This window comes from Erpetoichthys calabaricus, chromosome 2 (genome assembly GCF_900747795.2).
Source record: "Erpetoichthys calabaricus chromosome 2, fErpCal1.3, whole genome shotgun sequence".
Lineage (NCBI taxonomy): Eukaryota > Metazoa > Chordata > Cladistia > Polypteriformes > Polypteridae > Erpetoichthys > Erpetoichthys calabaricus.
This window is the reverse complement of record NC_041395.2, coordinates 53,679,270-53,698,372: the sequence shown is the minus strand read 5'-3', so window position 1 is coordinate 53,698,372 and position 19,103 is coordinate 53,679,270. Positions and strand designations below refer to the sequence as shown.

General features: G+C 40.5%; 1 protein-coding gene across 41 annotated transcripts in view; it reads right to left on the bottom strand.

The window, feature by feature from the left end:
- The window catches only part of ano1a (anoctamin 1, calcium activated chloride channel a), a 380,680-nt gene that overhangs the window by 270,225 nt on the left and 91,352 nt on the right, over nucleotides 1–19,103 (bottom strand). The window contains exon 1 of one of the 41 annotated variants that reach the window (XM_051923707.1): nucleotides 15,757–16,291. The exons of the other annotated variants lie outside the window; for them this stretch is intronic. Within the exon in view, the coding sequence (XP_051779667.1) occupies nucleotides 15,757–15,855 (99 nt within the window). The 5' untranslated portion in view covers nucleotides 15,856–16,291. Of the gene's footprint in view, nucleotides 1–15,756; nucleotides 16,292–19,103 lie in introns of those variants that run through there. 41 annotated transcript variants of the gene reach the window in all.

The following is a 19,103-nucleotide window of genomic DNA, read 5'->3' as shown; positions in this document are numbered from 1 at the left end:
AGAGCACTTCTCTAACTAGTGGTGAATGGTACCAGAAAAATGCATACAGGCAGAGCTGAGAGGACCGTGGAAAAATAGAAATATATTGACATTCCCAGGTTTTGAAAACTGCACAGATTTTTCCCCCCCTCTTGCTAGCTTTAAATACTTAAACAATATTCTGATTATGAGGTAACCTGCCCAACTACCCACTACTGTTGCACTTTTTCCCAGCTACACAAATTTTACAACAGCCAAACAACATTTATTGATCTAGCACTCTTCTGAAATTTGTTTTTAAGACTAATGAATGACTGCTGCAGCAGCAGCTTTGACCAATATTGGCATTCAGTCATAAAATGTAACCTAGGAGTGCAGAAATTTTAGCCATTTATATAACATAACATTCTGAAATCCAATTCAGGGTCGGGGTGGGGGGGCTCAGCCTATCTTGGCAACGCTAGACAAAAGTTAGGAAACAACCTGTTTCAGACCTCAGTCCTAATATGACGTGAATCAGAAAAAAAAAAAAAACCTATTTGTGGAGGTTATACAATAGTATTATAAAACAATAAATGGAAATGCACTGTTCTCATCACAACACTGCATAGGACTTTTTAAATCTTTATTTGTGATTTACATACAGTTTCCTTTTTCATCGTGGACTTAGCAGTTAGTTCAGTTGTTCTTAGCTATCCTTGACATAAACAGCATAATCTTAAAATAAACAGATTTATGAATTCGAGTAATGGTCTGGACATTCTTTACAGTCTTGCTAGTAGTCAGTGAGACTTGTATACTGCAATAAATGTTCTTTCTAAAAATCTACTTAATGGATATTCCAATTTGCACAATGTATTTCACAAATATAGTAATAACTAACTGATTTGGAGTTGGAGCTGGACAGTTTGACATCTGTGGCGGAGCGACGGGCGCTCAGCAGGCTCCTGTCAATCATGGAGAATCCACTGCATCCACTAAACAGTATCATCTAAAGACAGAGGAGCAGCTTCAGCGACAGACTGCTGTCACTGTCCTGCTCCACTGATAGGAACGATCTTCTCAGTCTCCCCCAAACTATGCGACTCTTCAATTCCACCCGGGGGGGGTAAACATTAACATTATACAAAAGTTATTGTCCGTTATACCTGCATTTTTATCAATCTTTAATTTATTGTTTTTGTATCAGTATGCTGCTGCTGGAGTATGTGAATTTCCCCTTGGGATTAATAAAGTATCTATCTATCGGATTTGCTGTTTGGTGCACAATTGCGGATATAGTGGTTTTATTCAGGATTTCTTTTTTCTCTGCTTACAAAATGGTGAACCCTTTTCTGCTATGTACTAACTTCAAGACTACTAATAAAACGATCAAAATAAGCAATTACAGTCAATCCTTGGCTGCACATGTATCTTATGATACAGACAGGCAGTGTAGTGTAGTGGTTAAGGCTTTGGACTTCAAACCCCACTACTGACACTGTATGACCAATAGCAATCTACTTTACCTGCCTGTGCTCCAAATGAAAAAAAGAAAGAAACATAACCTATTATATCATAAATGTTGTAAGTCACCTTTAATGAAGATGTTAGCCAAACAAGTAAATGTTATACAAACCAGCTTACAAAGTAATGTTGATATATTGTGTAACTAGATCCACTGTGACCAGACTCAAACCTTTATTTTTAAGAACAGTATCAGTGAGCAAATATCTGAATAGCCAATTGTGACTTTGTACTTAAAAACAATTGTATAAAAGCCAATCGTGCACAGCAGCAACAGATGTGAAGTGAGCAGTCATTCGGCATGTAGGGAGGATGAGTGGTGCAGAAACCCTCTACATTTCTATTAGAATAGAAACAGAAGAAACTTACCCATTTTTATACTTGTACATATACACATTTAGTAAGACTTTCATTGTATATTGAAGGCATAGCAATAAATATGAACTTCACCTCAGAAATACCATAAATTCCTTAAATAAACTACTGCATGGCAAACACACAATTCACTATGACTCACTTAAGCGAACAATAATTCACCAATAAAGTTTGGTCTTTTGGTAAGGAGAGAACAATAAGCTCCTGTAGTTTATTTTACGCTCACTTGAAACACATGCACAGAACCTCAGCAATTTCTCAAAACAAAAAATGAAAATACTGCATACATTTTTCCATTCCTGCATTTTAGAATTTAAAGAAATACTCTACCCAGTTTTGGAATTGAAGGTCCACTTCTACCCCTCACTCATTTCCCAAAAGCCCCATCTTCAATTCAAAAGTTCAGGCCCAAGAGAATTCCACTCCCCATACATGCCGGCACAGATTTTTTAAAAATTATTTAACACTATTTTAGCAAAGAGTGCCTGTATTTTACATGTTTGGAGCATATCACTGGATAAAGGACATGTGGACCATACAACAAAATTAATGGAAGCTTTTTTCATTGGAGTTTTTGAAACCAATTGTTGTCTGTGGTCCAGTGTTGGTGACCATAGACTTTTTTTTTTAAACAGATATTCATTCTCCAGTGGCACGGTGGCACAGTGGTAGCGCTGCTGCCTCGCAGTTAGGAGACCAGGGTTCGCTTCCTGGGTCCTCCCTGCGTGAAGTTTGCATGTTCTCCCCGTGTCTGCGTGGGTTTCCTCCCACAGTCCAAAGACATGCAGGTTAGGTTGATTGGCGATTCTGAATTGGCCCTGGTGTGTGCGTGTGTGTGTCCTGCGGTGGGTTGGTGCCCTGCTCGGGACTGGTTCCGTGCCTTGCGCCCTGTGTTGGCTGGGATTGGCTCCTGTGACCCTGTGTTCGGATTCAGCGGGTTGGAAGGATGGATATTCATTCTCCATAAAAACAGAAGATAAAAATTATTTCCGGCCATCACTACATAACACATGGGATAAGTAACATACGAGGGGTGTCTGATAGGATGCGAGCCCACCTAGGAAGGAAGTGGTGCAGCACAATACCATTTTAGGATTTTCAATGTAGTCTCCCTGGTGTTCCAACCTCTGGAAGGCCTCAGGGGAAAAAAAAAATGAAACTTCTCGTGAATCACAATGCTGCACCACCTCATCGATGACAACATCATCTGTGTCAGAATGGTGACCATGCAGGTGTTTCTTCATCTCAGGAAAGACAATCAAGCCAAAAGCCGCCAAATCTGGTTAATAAGGAGGGCAGGGCAACAGTTTAGCGCTGCATTCTTGCAATGTTTCCACCGTCACGTGTCTTATGTGTGGTGAAGCATTGACATGATGAAAAAGGATTTCTAAGGACAACTTTTCAGGAAATCTTTCAGCAGTGGTAGGCAGAAGAAACAGTTGCCAGGAATTACAAACATTGTCTAATCTACTTGAGAGAAAAAAAAAAACAAAAAACCTGATGTTAACCGGATGTTCACTTCCCAGGAGACAATCCTCAAAAGAACAGATATGATTCGATTTTCTGGTGAAGTATTCCTTTAATACACCAGATGGTGCCCAACAACTCAAAGACCCTCATATTTATGTATGTCTCACACATGACAACTTTAGATTTCACAACTTAAATATCTCATATGTATATTTCCAAGCAGTGTATAGCCTAAGCTATGCAACAAGCTGGAAATGAATGCAATTCATATGTAGATAGTAATCAACACACATGAAAAACTCCAATTTGGACAACCCACGTAAAGAAAACCGATTTCAAGGCTGTTGCAGATGTGTGTGTATGTTTATAACCTTTATACGACATTCCTTTTCAAACTACACTTAGATGTGGTAGCTTATGTGCCATTTCCTATGTCTTCATCATTCAGCAAACTTTAGATATTTTTGGTATTTTTTGCAGTTTTACACATGGTGTTACTGAGCATGTGTTACTCAGTGTAGAAAAGACACAAGAATAAAAGGGAAAAGTTCTTGATACAGAAAGGCAAAGAAATCTAATTCCCAATAAAGACTGAATGTTTACTCCAAATATTGTGCAAAAGGAAGTATCTTCTGCTTAAGTGGGTTACTTAATTCGATAATGAATTACATAAGCATACAGGTATGCACAAATGAAGCATGTACTGTGAGCATATTAAGTAATTTATCCGTTTTCTTATCTGTAAGTTCTGTTCTCCCATCCAATATTGCATCCTTCTTTCCACATATGACAGAATGAGCTTTCATGGTTAGTCTTGATCCATGTTATAACATGATGCATGCATTACCCTGAATGATAATGCTGTATATGACAGGGTTTCTCAACTCCTGGATAGCAGGCTGCCGTCAGTGTGTCGCTAGTTGCTGTTTTTTATAATGGTAGTGGCTTGCAAATCGGGAAATGGGTGACGTGGTGGGTCATGGCAGGTTGCGGCTCTGACAATCGTACTCAATTCATCCCACCAAATCCGTTCCGCTCAGATGATCATGTTTGCTTCATATATTCAATTCTGTGTGCTACACATTAAGTGCAGAAATACATATCACACATGGAGTGTTGCATGTATCATCAGGGAGAGAAATGAATGACCCAAACTGTCGTGGAGAAATTAGAAAATTTGATATTTCTTCATGTTCTGAAGAGACAATTTCAGACAAAGAAACCACATGTTGTGTCAAAATGTCTACTAATACAGGCTTTCAACCCATGTTGAAATAAAAATGAATATTAGTGTGAAGTGATTTATTGAGTATATTAACATAAGTGTCCTTCAAACTTTCTGTTGCTTTTATGGAAGTAAAACTAATGTGTAAGCAATATGTGATGATAAAGCAATGACCAATTTCAATGGTTTTCATAAAAGGCAAACATGCTAGTTCTCATGAAATGAGCAAATGCATGTTGGAATAGGAAGCTGCAGCAAACACAACACATCATGCATCAACTGTTGGGCAAATAAAAACGAGAACTACTTGCAACTTGATGATAAGAAGAAAAAAAGGAAAGGCATACATAGTCAATTCCGAGTTACATCACAAAAAAACAATTACAACTAATTTTAAAAGTTAAGCCTTGCCGAGGCTTTTTTCAATGCTCGAGTTAGTAAACCTGTACCCAAAGCACACATCGGCTCAACCGAGTCATGAGCCGACATTATCGGAATTTGATTATAACATTAAACAACCTCCATGTGCTCAGCTTTGAAATCTCATTTATAAAGCACCACTTTACATTTGTCCTCTCACGTTGTACATTACCCTAACCTCCAGTGCTGCTCCTAATCATGACCACAGCTTCACAAAATTATTTAACAGACGTAATGAAAATGACTAATTATTCAGAAATAAAGAAAATCTGTAGACACCACAACTCGTGTGAATCTCCATACCCTACCCTGCTAAACTGAACCACTGAAGACAAAATATTAAAATTAAGAGTGTCATCTTTAAACCATCACTGTAGGTTAGATGACCTACTTTAACTATTTTAACCACAGTTTCCCTCATTTTCAAATGCAATTCTATGCCAATTTATAGGAACCAAATCATATTAGACTAAAAACGTCTGCCAGTACCAATGTAAGTAACATCACTGACAAACTAACTGGAAAGAATAATTGGCAGAAAACACACAGTGGCAGGCACTCTCTACCGGAAGATATATTTCTGTAAGACTTGAATCTGACTTTAAGTTGTATGCACAAATCTAAATATCTGTGCAAAATGAAAAAGTTTAAGTTGACCTAATTCTGGGTGTTCATAAGAAATGCAATGATTTACTTCATGCGTTTGTAGTATATAGTAAGACATGTTGCATAAAATATTGGAAATGTCAAAATTGTGTGCTTCAATTTAATTGTGTAAGGTCTAAATATTGTTGACTGTAATAGAAATTTGTCATTTTTCACCCTCTGCCAGAGGTCCAAAGAGGGCTAGATTCCCTAGTAAAGGATCAACAATAGCACCATATTTATAATCACCGACATTGGAATAGTCTAAAATAATTCCCCACATACTTATGTTTGAAATGTGTCATTTTCAACCTTCTGGGAAAACCTTCTCATAGAATGCTAGGACCACTGAGAATTAATCAAATATATAGTATATAATGATAATAGTTTTGATCTCATGTATTATCAGCCTCAAAATAGCATAAAACAACACTCCATATGCCTATATTATCGACATCCATTTTTTTCCATTTTTGTGAAAAGGAGCAACTCTGAGCCATTGTATCCCATTAGGGAGTGCACCCCTGACTTCAGCTGATGTGGCATGCACAACTACAAGTCCTTGTCATCATATCTGCTGAAGCAACTATTGGTTTACTATTTATCATAAAGGTGTGATACTTGTGTACAAAATATGGTCCATAGTGGTCTGAAAATGAGGTGTTTTCAGGTGTAGAGATGCAACAATAAGGGGAATCCCCCAAAAACTTGACATTGTGCGTGACTAGATGTCAATGAGTCGAATGGTATGTCAAATGTGGAGTTCTCTCATACTGGTCAGTCTGTTCCAGACATTAAAAAAGTGACTTTAAAACATTCATAAGAAAGTCATTAACCAAAAAGTGCTTAACAGTGCATACAATGTTTCTATCCCCCATTGGTACAAATAAATTCTACAATATGTCTACAAGTAAGAACACATAGTGTAGAGCCAAACAACATATTTTACGCCTGCTTTATGCATTCTTGACAAAGAAGGCTAGGTGACAGTTACGAAAATTACTTTTAAGCTGTTAAAAACAGAATATCTAAATGACATCAAAAAGGTATTACAATGGATTTGGTAAAAAACATGTAACTGAGGCCTACCCTCATTAAATAAGAATCGTCTCCACAAAATATGTGTGTGAAACAAGACCCAAAAATCACTAAGGCTTCTCGTTTTTCATCTCAGCAGAGTTAATATCTGATGAATGAAGTCCTACTTTGGATCAGAAAATTATAAATCTGAACCAGGAAGCCACAGTTTCTTCTGTGTAGTATGGATGTTTTAAATACCCAAGTCAAGTCAAAATTCTTGGAGGGAAGCTGTACACAACAAATTACATGATAACACGGAAGACTCTTGCCACTGTCGCAGATTTATTTGGATGGATGGAGAAAATGTGTATATTGTACTGGACAGAAATGGACTGGCACAATGATTATTGCTGCGGACTCTCAGCTCCAGAACCCTGGGTGATGTCTGAGTGGAATGGGCACCTTTTTCCCTTATCTATACACATGTTGTCCAGGCATTCCAGATTCCTCCCACATCCTAAACGCATGCCAACTTATTCAGCTATGACTCTAAACTTGCCTCAACCTGGTGTCCTTGTACCCAGTGCAGTCAGGACAGGCTTTAGTGTCCTTTGATTATGTACAGTAAATGTGACAGGTGGGTATAAAAATGAAAGGCTGAATGGATTTGCAAGGAGTGTGGTACACTGATTAGGACCGCTGTCACAAAAAAATTCCAGGTCTCTGGGGTCCATTACATAGTCGTTGTTCATTATTTGAAATCTTCATGGTCTTCCTATATGCTGGGTTTTCTTCAGCCTCCTGCAAAAATCACTAAGACGTGCACGATAGATTAGCTGGTGACTCTATGCTGGAAAGTTACAAATGCAAGTATGATAGTGCCCTGTAACGGACTGACCCCGACCCCCCAGTCGGGGGGACCCCCCATTAGCCTGTTGCTAATGTAGAAAACTGAATAATCAAGATCATAAAATGGAGGAATGTACAGGACACAAGGTTTCACTTATGTAACAGTATTATACAAGAGTTTTACATGGCATGAAACTGTCCACAAATCCAACAAACAGAATGTCTCTTATGACCCCTTAAAGCTGGAAAACTTACAGGTTTGTTTCTCTGTAAAGTGCCATAAACCAAAATCTCCATTCTAACCTATAGTAGAATTACCCACTGAACACTGTGGTTATGGATGTAATGGTCACAGCCAAGTAAACATTGTCATTTCTTAGGTTTTGCGAGTGGAAAATATCCAGGCATAAAGCTGCTAAAACTCAATGTTGAAATTATACAATATCTAGTGAATGACTCAGCATGCAAGATGGGAACAGCCCATGAAATCTGGTCAGAAGGGTTCTGTCTGTTACCTATCCAAGGGTCAACATGCAGTAATCCTCCAAGAAGTCAGAACACCACTACTGTATTCCAAACTCTACGACCTCAACAATAACCAGGGGTACCCATTTTCAGTTCTGTGGATACTGAAACACAAATCAAAGTTAGAAAAATGTTTAGAGTTGGTGGTTATCAGACTACTGTATTGCCTCTTAACTTAGAATGCATAAGAACAGTGTAAAAAAAGAAGCATTTGCTACATTTTGTGACAAGAGATCACAAAACCAGTGTTGCAGTACATGGTGTCACAACGAGCGATGTCTAAACAAAGATAACCTACAGAGAGCAGAAGCAGTGCAGGCGATGAAGACCAAACTCAGCATAAGTGCCACTTTAGACAATTTTCACATGGGTGTGTTTATTCAAACAAAAATCTACGATACCACTTTTAGGTGATCAATCTCCTGTCATTTCGACCACAATTATAAAAAAATAAACCCTTATATAGGTTTTTCTTAGAACCTGTTATCCACAAGGATGGCAATGTAGGAAAGTTGTTAGTGCTGCCAAGTCTAGCTGGCATTAACTCTGTGAACCGTGTGACCCTTTGCTATCTGTGTTAAGTTTACATGTTCTCCTTGTGTCTACATGGATTTTCTCCTTTACTATACCCAGGTCCCATTCACATGCATGTTAGGTTATCCGATGACTTCAAATTGGCATCGGTTTGAATGCACCCTGTGGGGAACTGGTGCTCCATGCAGGGATTAATCCAGGTGCTGGGCTAAGTGACAGCCCACCTCAGTGTATCTGAACCAGTTCAAAAATGGCATATTATATACTAGTTAGCCTTTTGGCGACTAGTCAAACAAAAAACACCGTGTGTTACCATCCAATAGGAGTCACACCTACTGTAATGAGAAGTTAAATACAAGTGACGAGATAGATAGACATGTGAAAAGTTCACTTATGCCCTCCATGCAGCAAGCATTTGCTTGCTCACCATCGTACATCACTTTTTAGCAAGTCCCCATGCTTACATCTTTAACCAATGTACTATATCTCTGTCAAATATCGTTCATAAATGCCAGCGTTTTTTTTTTAAAATAGCTGGCCTTATGCAGAGAGATTCACTCGAAACAGGCCCAGAATATTCTGTTGCAACTCCCGTTAGGATGAAGCAACCTGAACCAAAAAAATGCGCTATATACCTTGAAGTATGTGTAATTGATTGCATTACATGCGGTGCTGGAAGTAGTTTCAGTTTTCTGCCAGATATATTTTGATCCGGCACTCCATGTTCCTGAACGTATCGGCAAGTGTCTCAGGGGGAATAGCAGCAATTTCACGTTCAAATTTCAAATCTCCCACAGTGCGAGGTTTGTTTCGGTAGACTTTTCCTTTGAGCATACCCCAAAGGAAGAAGGCTGGTGGTGTCAGATCCGGCCACCAAGGTGGCCAAAGCCCCTTTGAAATTATCCTGTTGCCGAGGAAAGACTCCATTTCTGCCATGCTCCTTGCCAATGTGTGACACATTGCTCCATCTTACTGGAAGTAACCTTCCGTTAACTCAAGATCATTGAGTTGATTCTGACATTGCTTAAATGAATTAGTGACCCAATAGGTTCGCACCATGAAGACACACTGCTCAGTACCGTACACAACCATCCTGATGAGAAGTGACTGAGTAAAGGGGTACAGGCGGTATGCACCCAAAAATTGCAAATGGATGTTAAACATTGCGACGGCTGTCCGGCACCTACCTCATCACTCTGACGCAGGGGCATCCTGGCTTGTTCGAAGCTCTATATACTGTGAAACACATTGCACATCGTTTCGTTCAGATTGCTTCATCCTAGCAAAAGTTATTCCAGAATATTCAGGGCCTCTTTTAAGTGAATCTCCCATTCATTTTTTGGACCCTGATATGCAGACAACTGACTGCTTCATAACATACGGAGGTAGGCCATTCACTCATTTTCAAACATGCTTAATCCAATTGTAAGATCACAAAGACACAGCCTGCATTATTGGATGCAAGGCAGAAACCAGCCTCGCATTAGGTGGCAGCACAATGCAGGATCAAGGTCAATTGAGAATGACAAATTAACCTAAAGCTTCACATTTTTCAATGCAAGGTAAAAGCAGGTTTAACACAAGGAAAATGCATGCTGACACAGAGAGAACATGATAACTTCACATAACAATAGCAGGTCCAGGACTTTAACTCCATCTCCTAGAGCTGCGAGAGAGCAGTGTTAACCAACACATGGCTCGCCAAGTCTCTGCCGATGACTTTAGGATGCTGCTGTAAGTCTTCTAGTCATTATTTTAATCCGCATGTATAGGCTCCTTATAGTAAAAGCAAGATTAAATCCAAAATAGAACACACAAAGTGTGGCAAACAAGAGGAGACCATTCAGTCCATCAAGCTTTTTGGTTAGCTGAACTATTCCAAAATCTCACCCACAAACTTCAAATACGTTGTCAATGTATACCTCGAAATTCAAGGAATTTCAAGTCAGTCAAGATCTTTACCCTTCATGTTATTTAAGCTCATTTTTCAATTCAACTGGCTATACTCGCATTCAAGTAGGTGATGTTAGAAGTGGCACAAATGGTCTCAAAGTGAATGCATTATCTGACATAAAGTGCATCTGGGTTTCAGTTGTTCTTGCACATTTCGAAGGTCACAGGCAGAAATAAATGAAAATAAAAAACCCTGCTGAGTGCTGTAATCTTTATCTTCTCTAGCCCATCCAGCAGGGCATGATCAGTGGCTCACCAGTTGTCTGTACATATGCCACCTCACAAGGACTAAGGCAAGGTGAGGGGGCAGGCTTCATAAATTGGGTGCAGGTAGCCACAGAGAGCAAGTAACGACAATTAGTTTGGCATCATCATGCAAAAGAAACAAGAATAATATCAAAAGCCATTTATCTGCAAAGATATCAAATGCAATAGATCAATAAATGACAATTTACTAAGTTCTCTGTAATTTAGGGGTCAAAGGTAAGGTTTGCTCCACTTGCTAACCATCAGTGTATTTTGTCAGCTTTAACCGAGTTTTCTAGGGGTACAACATGAAGCTGTGGTAAACGACTTTGTTAAGGTAAGCAAGACAATGGAAAATTAAGTGTTTGTCCCCATTAAAAAATGTTTTTCCCCACATCAATCATTTCTTGCAGACCAGTTACATCTCTAGTTTTGAGTTCCAGAGTCTACTAGCTGTTCATTATTTGAACATCCATCCATCCATTTTTCAACCCGCTGAATCCAAACACAGGGTCACGGGGGTCTGCTGGAGCCAATCCCAGCCAACACAGGGCACAAGGCAGGAAACAATCCTGGGCAGGGTGCCAACCCACTGCAGGACACACACAAACACACACCAAGCACACACTAGGGCCAATTTAGAATCGCCAATCCACCTAACCTGCATGTCTTTGGAATGTGGGAGGAAACCGGAGCGCCCGGAGGAAACCCACGCAGACACGGGGAGAACATGCAAACTCCACGCAGGGAGGACCCGGGAATCGAACCCAGGTCCCCAGATCTCCCAACTGCGAGGCAGCAGCGCTATACAAATTTTTTAAATCTTGCTTTCAGTAGCCCGAGTTTTTCCTCAGCTAGCTGAAATATACATTTAAAAACATTACATTTCCAAAACCACAAATCGAGTTCAGCATCATGTTCAAAAAAAGCCTATTCGGGCATCACTGGACACAAGGCAGAACCCAACCCCAGATTGATTAACCTATCTGAATGTATATGGATGGAAAAAAAGAAATCCAATACTCTTTTCTGAAATTGCAATAAACCATTGAGAATAATTGGAAAATAAATAGTACTACAACAAAAACAAGAAAACCAAGTGAAAACCTTAACTATGGCCATCCTGCATGCACTTCAGCATGTTGTGTGACTGACTCTTACAGCCACCACTACTTGACAGAGTGGAGGGAACAAAAGCAAAACCGAGTGCCATTATGAACAATGCTGCACACCCCCTTTCTGACGCACTAACACGGAGGACTTTCAGTCAATGAATTGCTCAGCAGAGGTGGGTCAAGAAACGCTACTGAGCTCCTTTATAATGACTTACCATATTTCTTGAGCTGCTTTAAAAAAGTTTGATAGCTCTTTAATCCCACAGGGGATACACAGAGCCAATCTGCCTGAATCTTTAGTTGCATGACATTAGCCCATTCCTGAAGAAGGATGTGATGAAGTTACTGGCCATTAGCAGAAAGAGGTTTGTGTCTGAAGATGTTGCAATTAAGGGAATTGGTAGAATTGATTCATCAGAGAACTCCCAACCACAGCAGCTGTGTATGGTCTGCAAGCGTCTTGCCTTATGGTCAGTCATCCAAGGTACAAGCAGATTTGCTTTGGAGAGGCCGTCTTGCTAAATCCATTAGCATTTACCCTCTCTCTCAATGTCTTCCCAATGATGTGACACTGTGCCTCCTAACAGTCTGAGCAGCTCCATGGTGTAGCAGATGTGCAACAATATCTCAGATGGACCAGTCTGATGATTTGGTCTCACTATGGCATGGTTACATGAGGATGTCCATCCACATCATGGACGGTGATCTGTGATGCCAGTCTTGTGAAGCGGTGGAACAGTTTAATCCATAATGTCTGGCATGACCAGCACATGACATGCTCATCTGCAGCATGCCAACAGCCCTCTCCGCTTGCTTCTGGTGGCTTTATGAAATGCATTGTAAACTGAACAACTGTGGTCTTTACCCGTCTGTGACCTAGGACCTTCTTAAAGCTGACCTGTTCAAGTATTCAGTAAGTCATGCCATTTTCTAACCCATTTAATCCAGACCAGGATTTTGTATTCGGGGCCTATTCCAGACAGCACAGATTGCAAGGCAGGAATAAACTCTGGAGTGCATGCCAGCCCATTGCAGGGCAAACATACACAAGTGCCAGGTTAGCAATGTCAATTTACCTAACCTACATATCTTTGGACAGTGCGAGAAAAACCAGAGGCGAAACCCAAGCAGACGCAGGGAGAACATGCAAACTTCACACAACGACAACGTAGGGTGTGAACCAGTGGAGTAGCTACGGGCGGGCGGAGCCCCGGGCAGCACATTTTTGGGGGCAGCATTATTGGCCAAAAGGCTCACTACAATTCGTGTGTAAGCAGCAGGGTTCAGAAAAATATCACTCATGAATGAAAAAAGTAAAATTCTCCGATTTTTATCCACAAATGGTTCAAAAATAATTTTCAAACTGTCCTTCTGTGACGGCATCAGACACAGCAGTTGAAATTCATGAGGCAATAACAAAAATAAACATAATGTAGCGACCTCCCCGTCAGGCTCGTAAAGAGAAGAAGTACAAAAAACAAGACAGACGTATAAGTCTCACCAAAAAGTTTTTACTTGGAGAATCAGGAAACAAGAACGCCGACCTCGTAACCCCAAACACACCCCCTTTTAAGCACCCTCTACAACCCCGGGTCCCGCCCCCTTACCGCCTCAATCAATACCCCGCTGTCAGTCTCCCGTACTGTAATCAGCCTCCCTCAATCGGACCGAACAGTCAGTCAAAAAAAGGGTTTCAACCTGGCTGGGACGCTACAATAACATTACACCGATAATTTCTAGGAAGATAGGCCTAAACAACTAATTTACAATTTCGTTATCAATCCGAATGCGTTCTTGCCCTGCGCAGAAAATATCCCCACCTATCACTTGTACACTACACTGGTTCTGGTTTTCGCAGCGTAATTATATTAAACTAATAATTAGAACACGGCTTATCAGCGCGTCTATAATGTTGTCTAGTTGATGCTTATAAATATATGTGAAAAATGATTGATGTTTATCTATTGATGAATAAATCTATGCAAAATGTATAATTTTTCTCTATACGTTATTTTAATTGTCTATTCAAATAAGTTAACATATGTTGGTGGGCGGCAAATTGAAGCCCCGCCCCGCCCGCCACTGATGTGAACCCCTGGTCTTCTTACCTGCAAGAGGCAACTGCATTACCACTGCGCCAACCTGCCAGCCACCCTTTGGGTAACAACTTTAAGCATGGTGGGTAAGTCGCAATGTCTGGTTGCACAAGCTGGATTGTTGATTAGTGAGTTAAAAACAAATTGACAACTTTTTGTGAACGTGTTCAAGCTATGGTAGCATTATTAGAGTGTATATTTAACATGCATTTAAATAAAAAGGCCTAAAGAAGAATTCTAGGTCTTCGATGCCCAACGTTTGTATATGCAAGTCATTAAATGTATAGGAAATTGATGATACAGCAATACAAGTCAAGGCGATTAGAGAAGTACACCACTGAAGAAGTCACATGAAACCAGACTAAGGCCTGGCAGGGAATAAAACTTAAAAATAGCTCAGAGCTTTAGGTAACGTCTTGTGGACAAGGTTCTGGTAGTAGTCTGGGGCTGCTACCAACAAATACAAACAACAACAGGCCAAGAGAGATCTATGTACGATACAAACAGAATGTGTTAGAAGGGCTCCAGGAACGCTGCGAGTTTCTAATAGTGAGCAGTAAGAGATGGTCCCAGAACATTTCTAACAAAACAGTAAAAGGTTTTTTCCAGGTGATGCTGTGTTTGATCAGTAATATCGGAGTAATGCACCGACTTTCACGTTCATACTGGACATCCTTACAGTGCACTTCTGCATCGCCACTCCGCAACGAAGGTGGTGAAATTGTTGGCATCGTTCACGGCGACAAACAACCGCTAAGTCAGTTCATATCATTCTTTAATGAACACGGGAGTTGCACTAATACAGACTCATCTTGGATACGTAGCTTAACAAGGCAGGCTCGCGATTATAGGACTGTCGTCCACCCGATGAAGCTACGACTCCGCAATCCCAAAAATACTGGTTAGATTTTTCGTAAGCGTCTCCGAGCATCTTTCGATCGGGGTGAGAAGTTACGCTGTCCTACTTGACACCGCTTTTCTTGAACTGTAGCATAAATGATACACTGATGTGATAAGAGCTGTGCGCATCTAGCCTTACCAACGTCTCGATTCAAGGCAAAGTAACCGCAAGAAGCAGGCTTGTTTAAACTCGAAGAATCACTCGGAACGCAGCGATCGCCACTATATCATCAAGCAATAAGCAATTTGCGACGTACAGAGTTATCCAATTACCACCAGCAGTATTTCGCTTACAAGGCAGGTGACTGACCGGCTTTGCAACTGCGAGAAACAAATCCCCAGTCCGTCCCCCACTCAATTAAATAGGCAGTAAAAGAGATCTAACCAAGGCCCCTCATGTCATTTTAAAGTAATTAAGAAGCTAGATATTGATAAAGTAAAAAATTCGATATAAAAAAATCATGGTAAAATTACTTATAATTCAGTTTTTGCAGTCCCTCCTCGTATTTTTGCATTAAACCACCCAATTAAACTGCTTACATTTGCAAATAAAATATCACTTCAACAGACGCAACAAGAAACTTAAGATAGCTCATCAAACTTTCGTTTAAATGCATAAACTGTATTCATCGGAGTGAAATTTTAGAGTTTGTAAACCTTTCGTTAGTGCACCAGGCATTAAATTACCATAACATATATATTTCGCATGACAGAATGAAAGCCTTGACAATGTTTAAATTACAAGTTAAAAAATTCAAACTCATTCTCCTGGTGGTGAACAAGAAAACGGAAACTACTATTCTTCTAATTTTTTTTTTTTCAAAAAGTTTTCTTCTGGATAAAAAAAGAGTTTAAAAAATAACTTGGCCAGCATAGTTTAAAGCCGTCGTTTCTTTACCTCGAATTTCCCATGGCAAACTACATCTCGTAACAAATCTCTGTGCTGGGGCGTCTGGTGGACGGAAATTCCCAGGCTCTCTGATCCATCGGTTGCCATCTTCTGATCGTCAAGTCCGTACGTATCATTAGCGCAAATAAATAAGATCGCCGTCTGCCCGGTGGGCTCGCACAGCGGCTCTACTCGTCATGCTCCGAAGAGCTTGCGCGCCGGCTGCCCGCGGCCTCCCGATGCTACAGGCTGTTACTTGAGAAGATGAACAGGGAGCTAATATTAGATAAAAAAAAAAAAAGGTCTCACTCGAAACTCTCCAAGAGTTCCTTATCTTACGCGTGCATTTCTTCGACCCCTTCTTTATGTATCCTGCAGAGCAGCAAGCGACTACTGTATATGTATTCGTCTTCCCTTTTTCTTTTTACCACTTGCTCCTATTTTGCCGTACTTATCCAAGGGCGAAAATCCGTAACAAAAGCAATTGGAAAAGCCACCAGTGCGCTTCGCTCCTTCGGCGGGTGGCAGAGCTGAGAAAGCACGGATCCCCCAGGGGAGAGCGTTCAGCAGACTCAGCTCTCCAGAGGAGCGCACCTTTTCGCTCTTTGGATCATACACCGTATGCTTACTGACATAACCCAAAATGATTTGTGCTGTTTGGGTTACTGATTGGGCCGTGGCATTCATTTTTTTTCCTCAGGTCACTTTCTTTCTTTCTACTTTATAGCTATCACCATCCTTTACTGTAGATCGCAGTTAATGCACATATCAAAGCAAGTTGTGCCCTTGTTCCTTATTTAATGCATTCATTTATTCTTTTTCCAAACTAAAGTTTCCACTGCAGAATAGACGCAGTACTGGCTCCAGACCAATATGTTACAGGGGAGTTGGGTTGTCATTGTCTAAAATGTTGGGGGGCTTACCCCAGCTAAATGAGACCCTGAATCGTGAGGACCCTGATAAAATATGACCCCTTGCAGGGCATAATTTTGCCAAGACATTTCTTTTACATAAAGCATAACTTCTGACAACGTCGTGAATATATTTCCAAGACTTCTGCTCCGGTATCCTGTTCTGACTAAGAAATGAGCGAATTTTTAATGTCAGAGGAAAAAATCCAAAATGTTACCCCTGATGTCTGATCAGGGCAAGGTGAAGTCAGTCATTCCTTTTACGTGTCACATACCGAAAATAAGAAAGTCCCCTTAGAGAAAAACGTCTTCCTCCTCTTTTTCATCTTTTCCTACTTCTATGTGGAGTCAATGTGCCTGATCAAGCTTCTCCAGACTCCTCCTCACCAGTCAAAACATCTTCCTTCAGACCTTCTTGTACTTCATCCATCCATCTCTGCTTTGGCCTCCCTTGCCTTCTATTCCCCTGCCCTTCCATTCCCATCATTCATTGTTTCTCCTCATCATATGTCCATATCACTTCAGTCTACTTTCCTGAACCTTTTTAGACATCTCTCTCACTTTTATTGTACTTGTGACTGTTTTATTTCTTATTCTGTCCTTTTATTGTAACTCTCCACACTCCACTCAACATTCTCATGACTGCCGCATCCAACTTCTTCTCTTTCACTCCTTTTACTGCCCGTGTCTCAGCTCCATACATCTTTGCTGGTCTTACCACTGTCTTAAAAACCTCACCTTTAACCTTCACCTTAATTCTTCAATCACACAATACTCCTGATACCTTCTTCCAATTATTTTATCCACACTGCACTCTCTGGTTTACCTCTTTCTCCACTTCTCCATCTTCGGCTTCCACTGATTCTAGATATTTAAACTTACCCAATATTTTCAACAGCTACCTTGCAGGGAAGCTATTTTCTGAATCCTGATCATCATTAAACCTCATATATTTGTCTTCTTCCTATTTACCTTCACTCCTCTTATTTTCAAAGTCCTTCTCCATTCTTCCAACTTCCTCTCCACTTATTTGTTTCTGGTGTTCCACAACATAGTGTCATCAGAAAAAGAATGCACCGGGGGACTGGTCTGTTATACCATAAGTCAACCCATCCATAACCAGATCCAAAAGGTAAGGATTTCAAGAAGATCCCTGGTGCAGACCTACCATGACTGGGATCTTGTCTCTTACCATAACACTGCTTTTAACCCAAGTCCCCACTCCCTCATACAAATCCTGGACAATGCTCACAATACTTCTCTCTCACACAGCTCCAGACCTCTTGACGTAGCACTCTATCATAAGCCTTCTCCAAATCACTACACAGCATGCGCAAACCTTTCTGTTTTCCTTGATGCTTCTTCATCATCTGTCTCCATGCAAAGACTACATGAGTTGTTCCTCTGTCTGAAATAAAACCAAACTGCTCCTCTCCTATGGTGTCGTCTTCCCTGTGCTTTATCTCTATAACCCTTTCCCAGATTTTCATTGTATATGGCATTAGCCTTATCTCTCATTATTGTTTCCACCATCCTGAATATCTCCCCTCTTCTTATAAATGCCAAACATGCAAAACCGAATACTTCAAGTCAAACTGTGAGTGCGTACGCACGCATGAACTTTCACTTCCATGCAAGAACATGGAGAGCAGAAACGCAGGAAGTTACGTCCAAGATGGAGAAATTCAGTTATGGTTTGTAGATGGTAGAGTGACACTTTGTTTTTGTCTAAAGATAAATGAGTTGGTGTCATAACTCTGTATTACTGCAGTATTTTAATCGAAGTCAGACAACTAGTGCAATATGAGCACTGTTTTTTAGTAAGATTAATGCAAGGCCGAGACACCACAAAGCTGCAGAGTCTCTTCCCTCATCTGACACAACCTTCATCTTTCTTAACTGACCTGTAATTGGAGTATCTATCTATTTTCTGAATATGTTTTGTCAGTACAGATTATTATCTGTCACATGTACCAAGAAAGTTGTTTACCATGAAATGTGCCATATAAAGTCTTAAACTATGACCTGTTCTGCTGTCACGCTCCATCCATTCATCTTCTAGCCCCCCTCATTCAGTTCAAAAACATGGAGAGCCACCAGAGCAGCACTGAATGCAAGGTGGGTACTAAACCAGGACAGGGCAGAATGCTGTACACACCCAAACCCGCTCACACGGGCCTGGTTTAGAGTCACCACTTAACCTCGCGGTTCTCAAAAAAGGGGGCACGAATGTTTTCAAATGTGGCGTAATTTCGCTATTCGTAGGGAAATTTGAAACTTGTAGTGGTGTATCGGCAGCAAAAAATATAGGAATAAATTTTATTAGGGTTTCAAAAAAATGTTAGGGGGGGGGCTCGATTAAAACTGTTATGAAAACTCGGGTCGCAAATACCTAAAGGTTGAGAAACGCTGACTTAACCTAACCTGCATGTCTTCAGGGTTCAA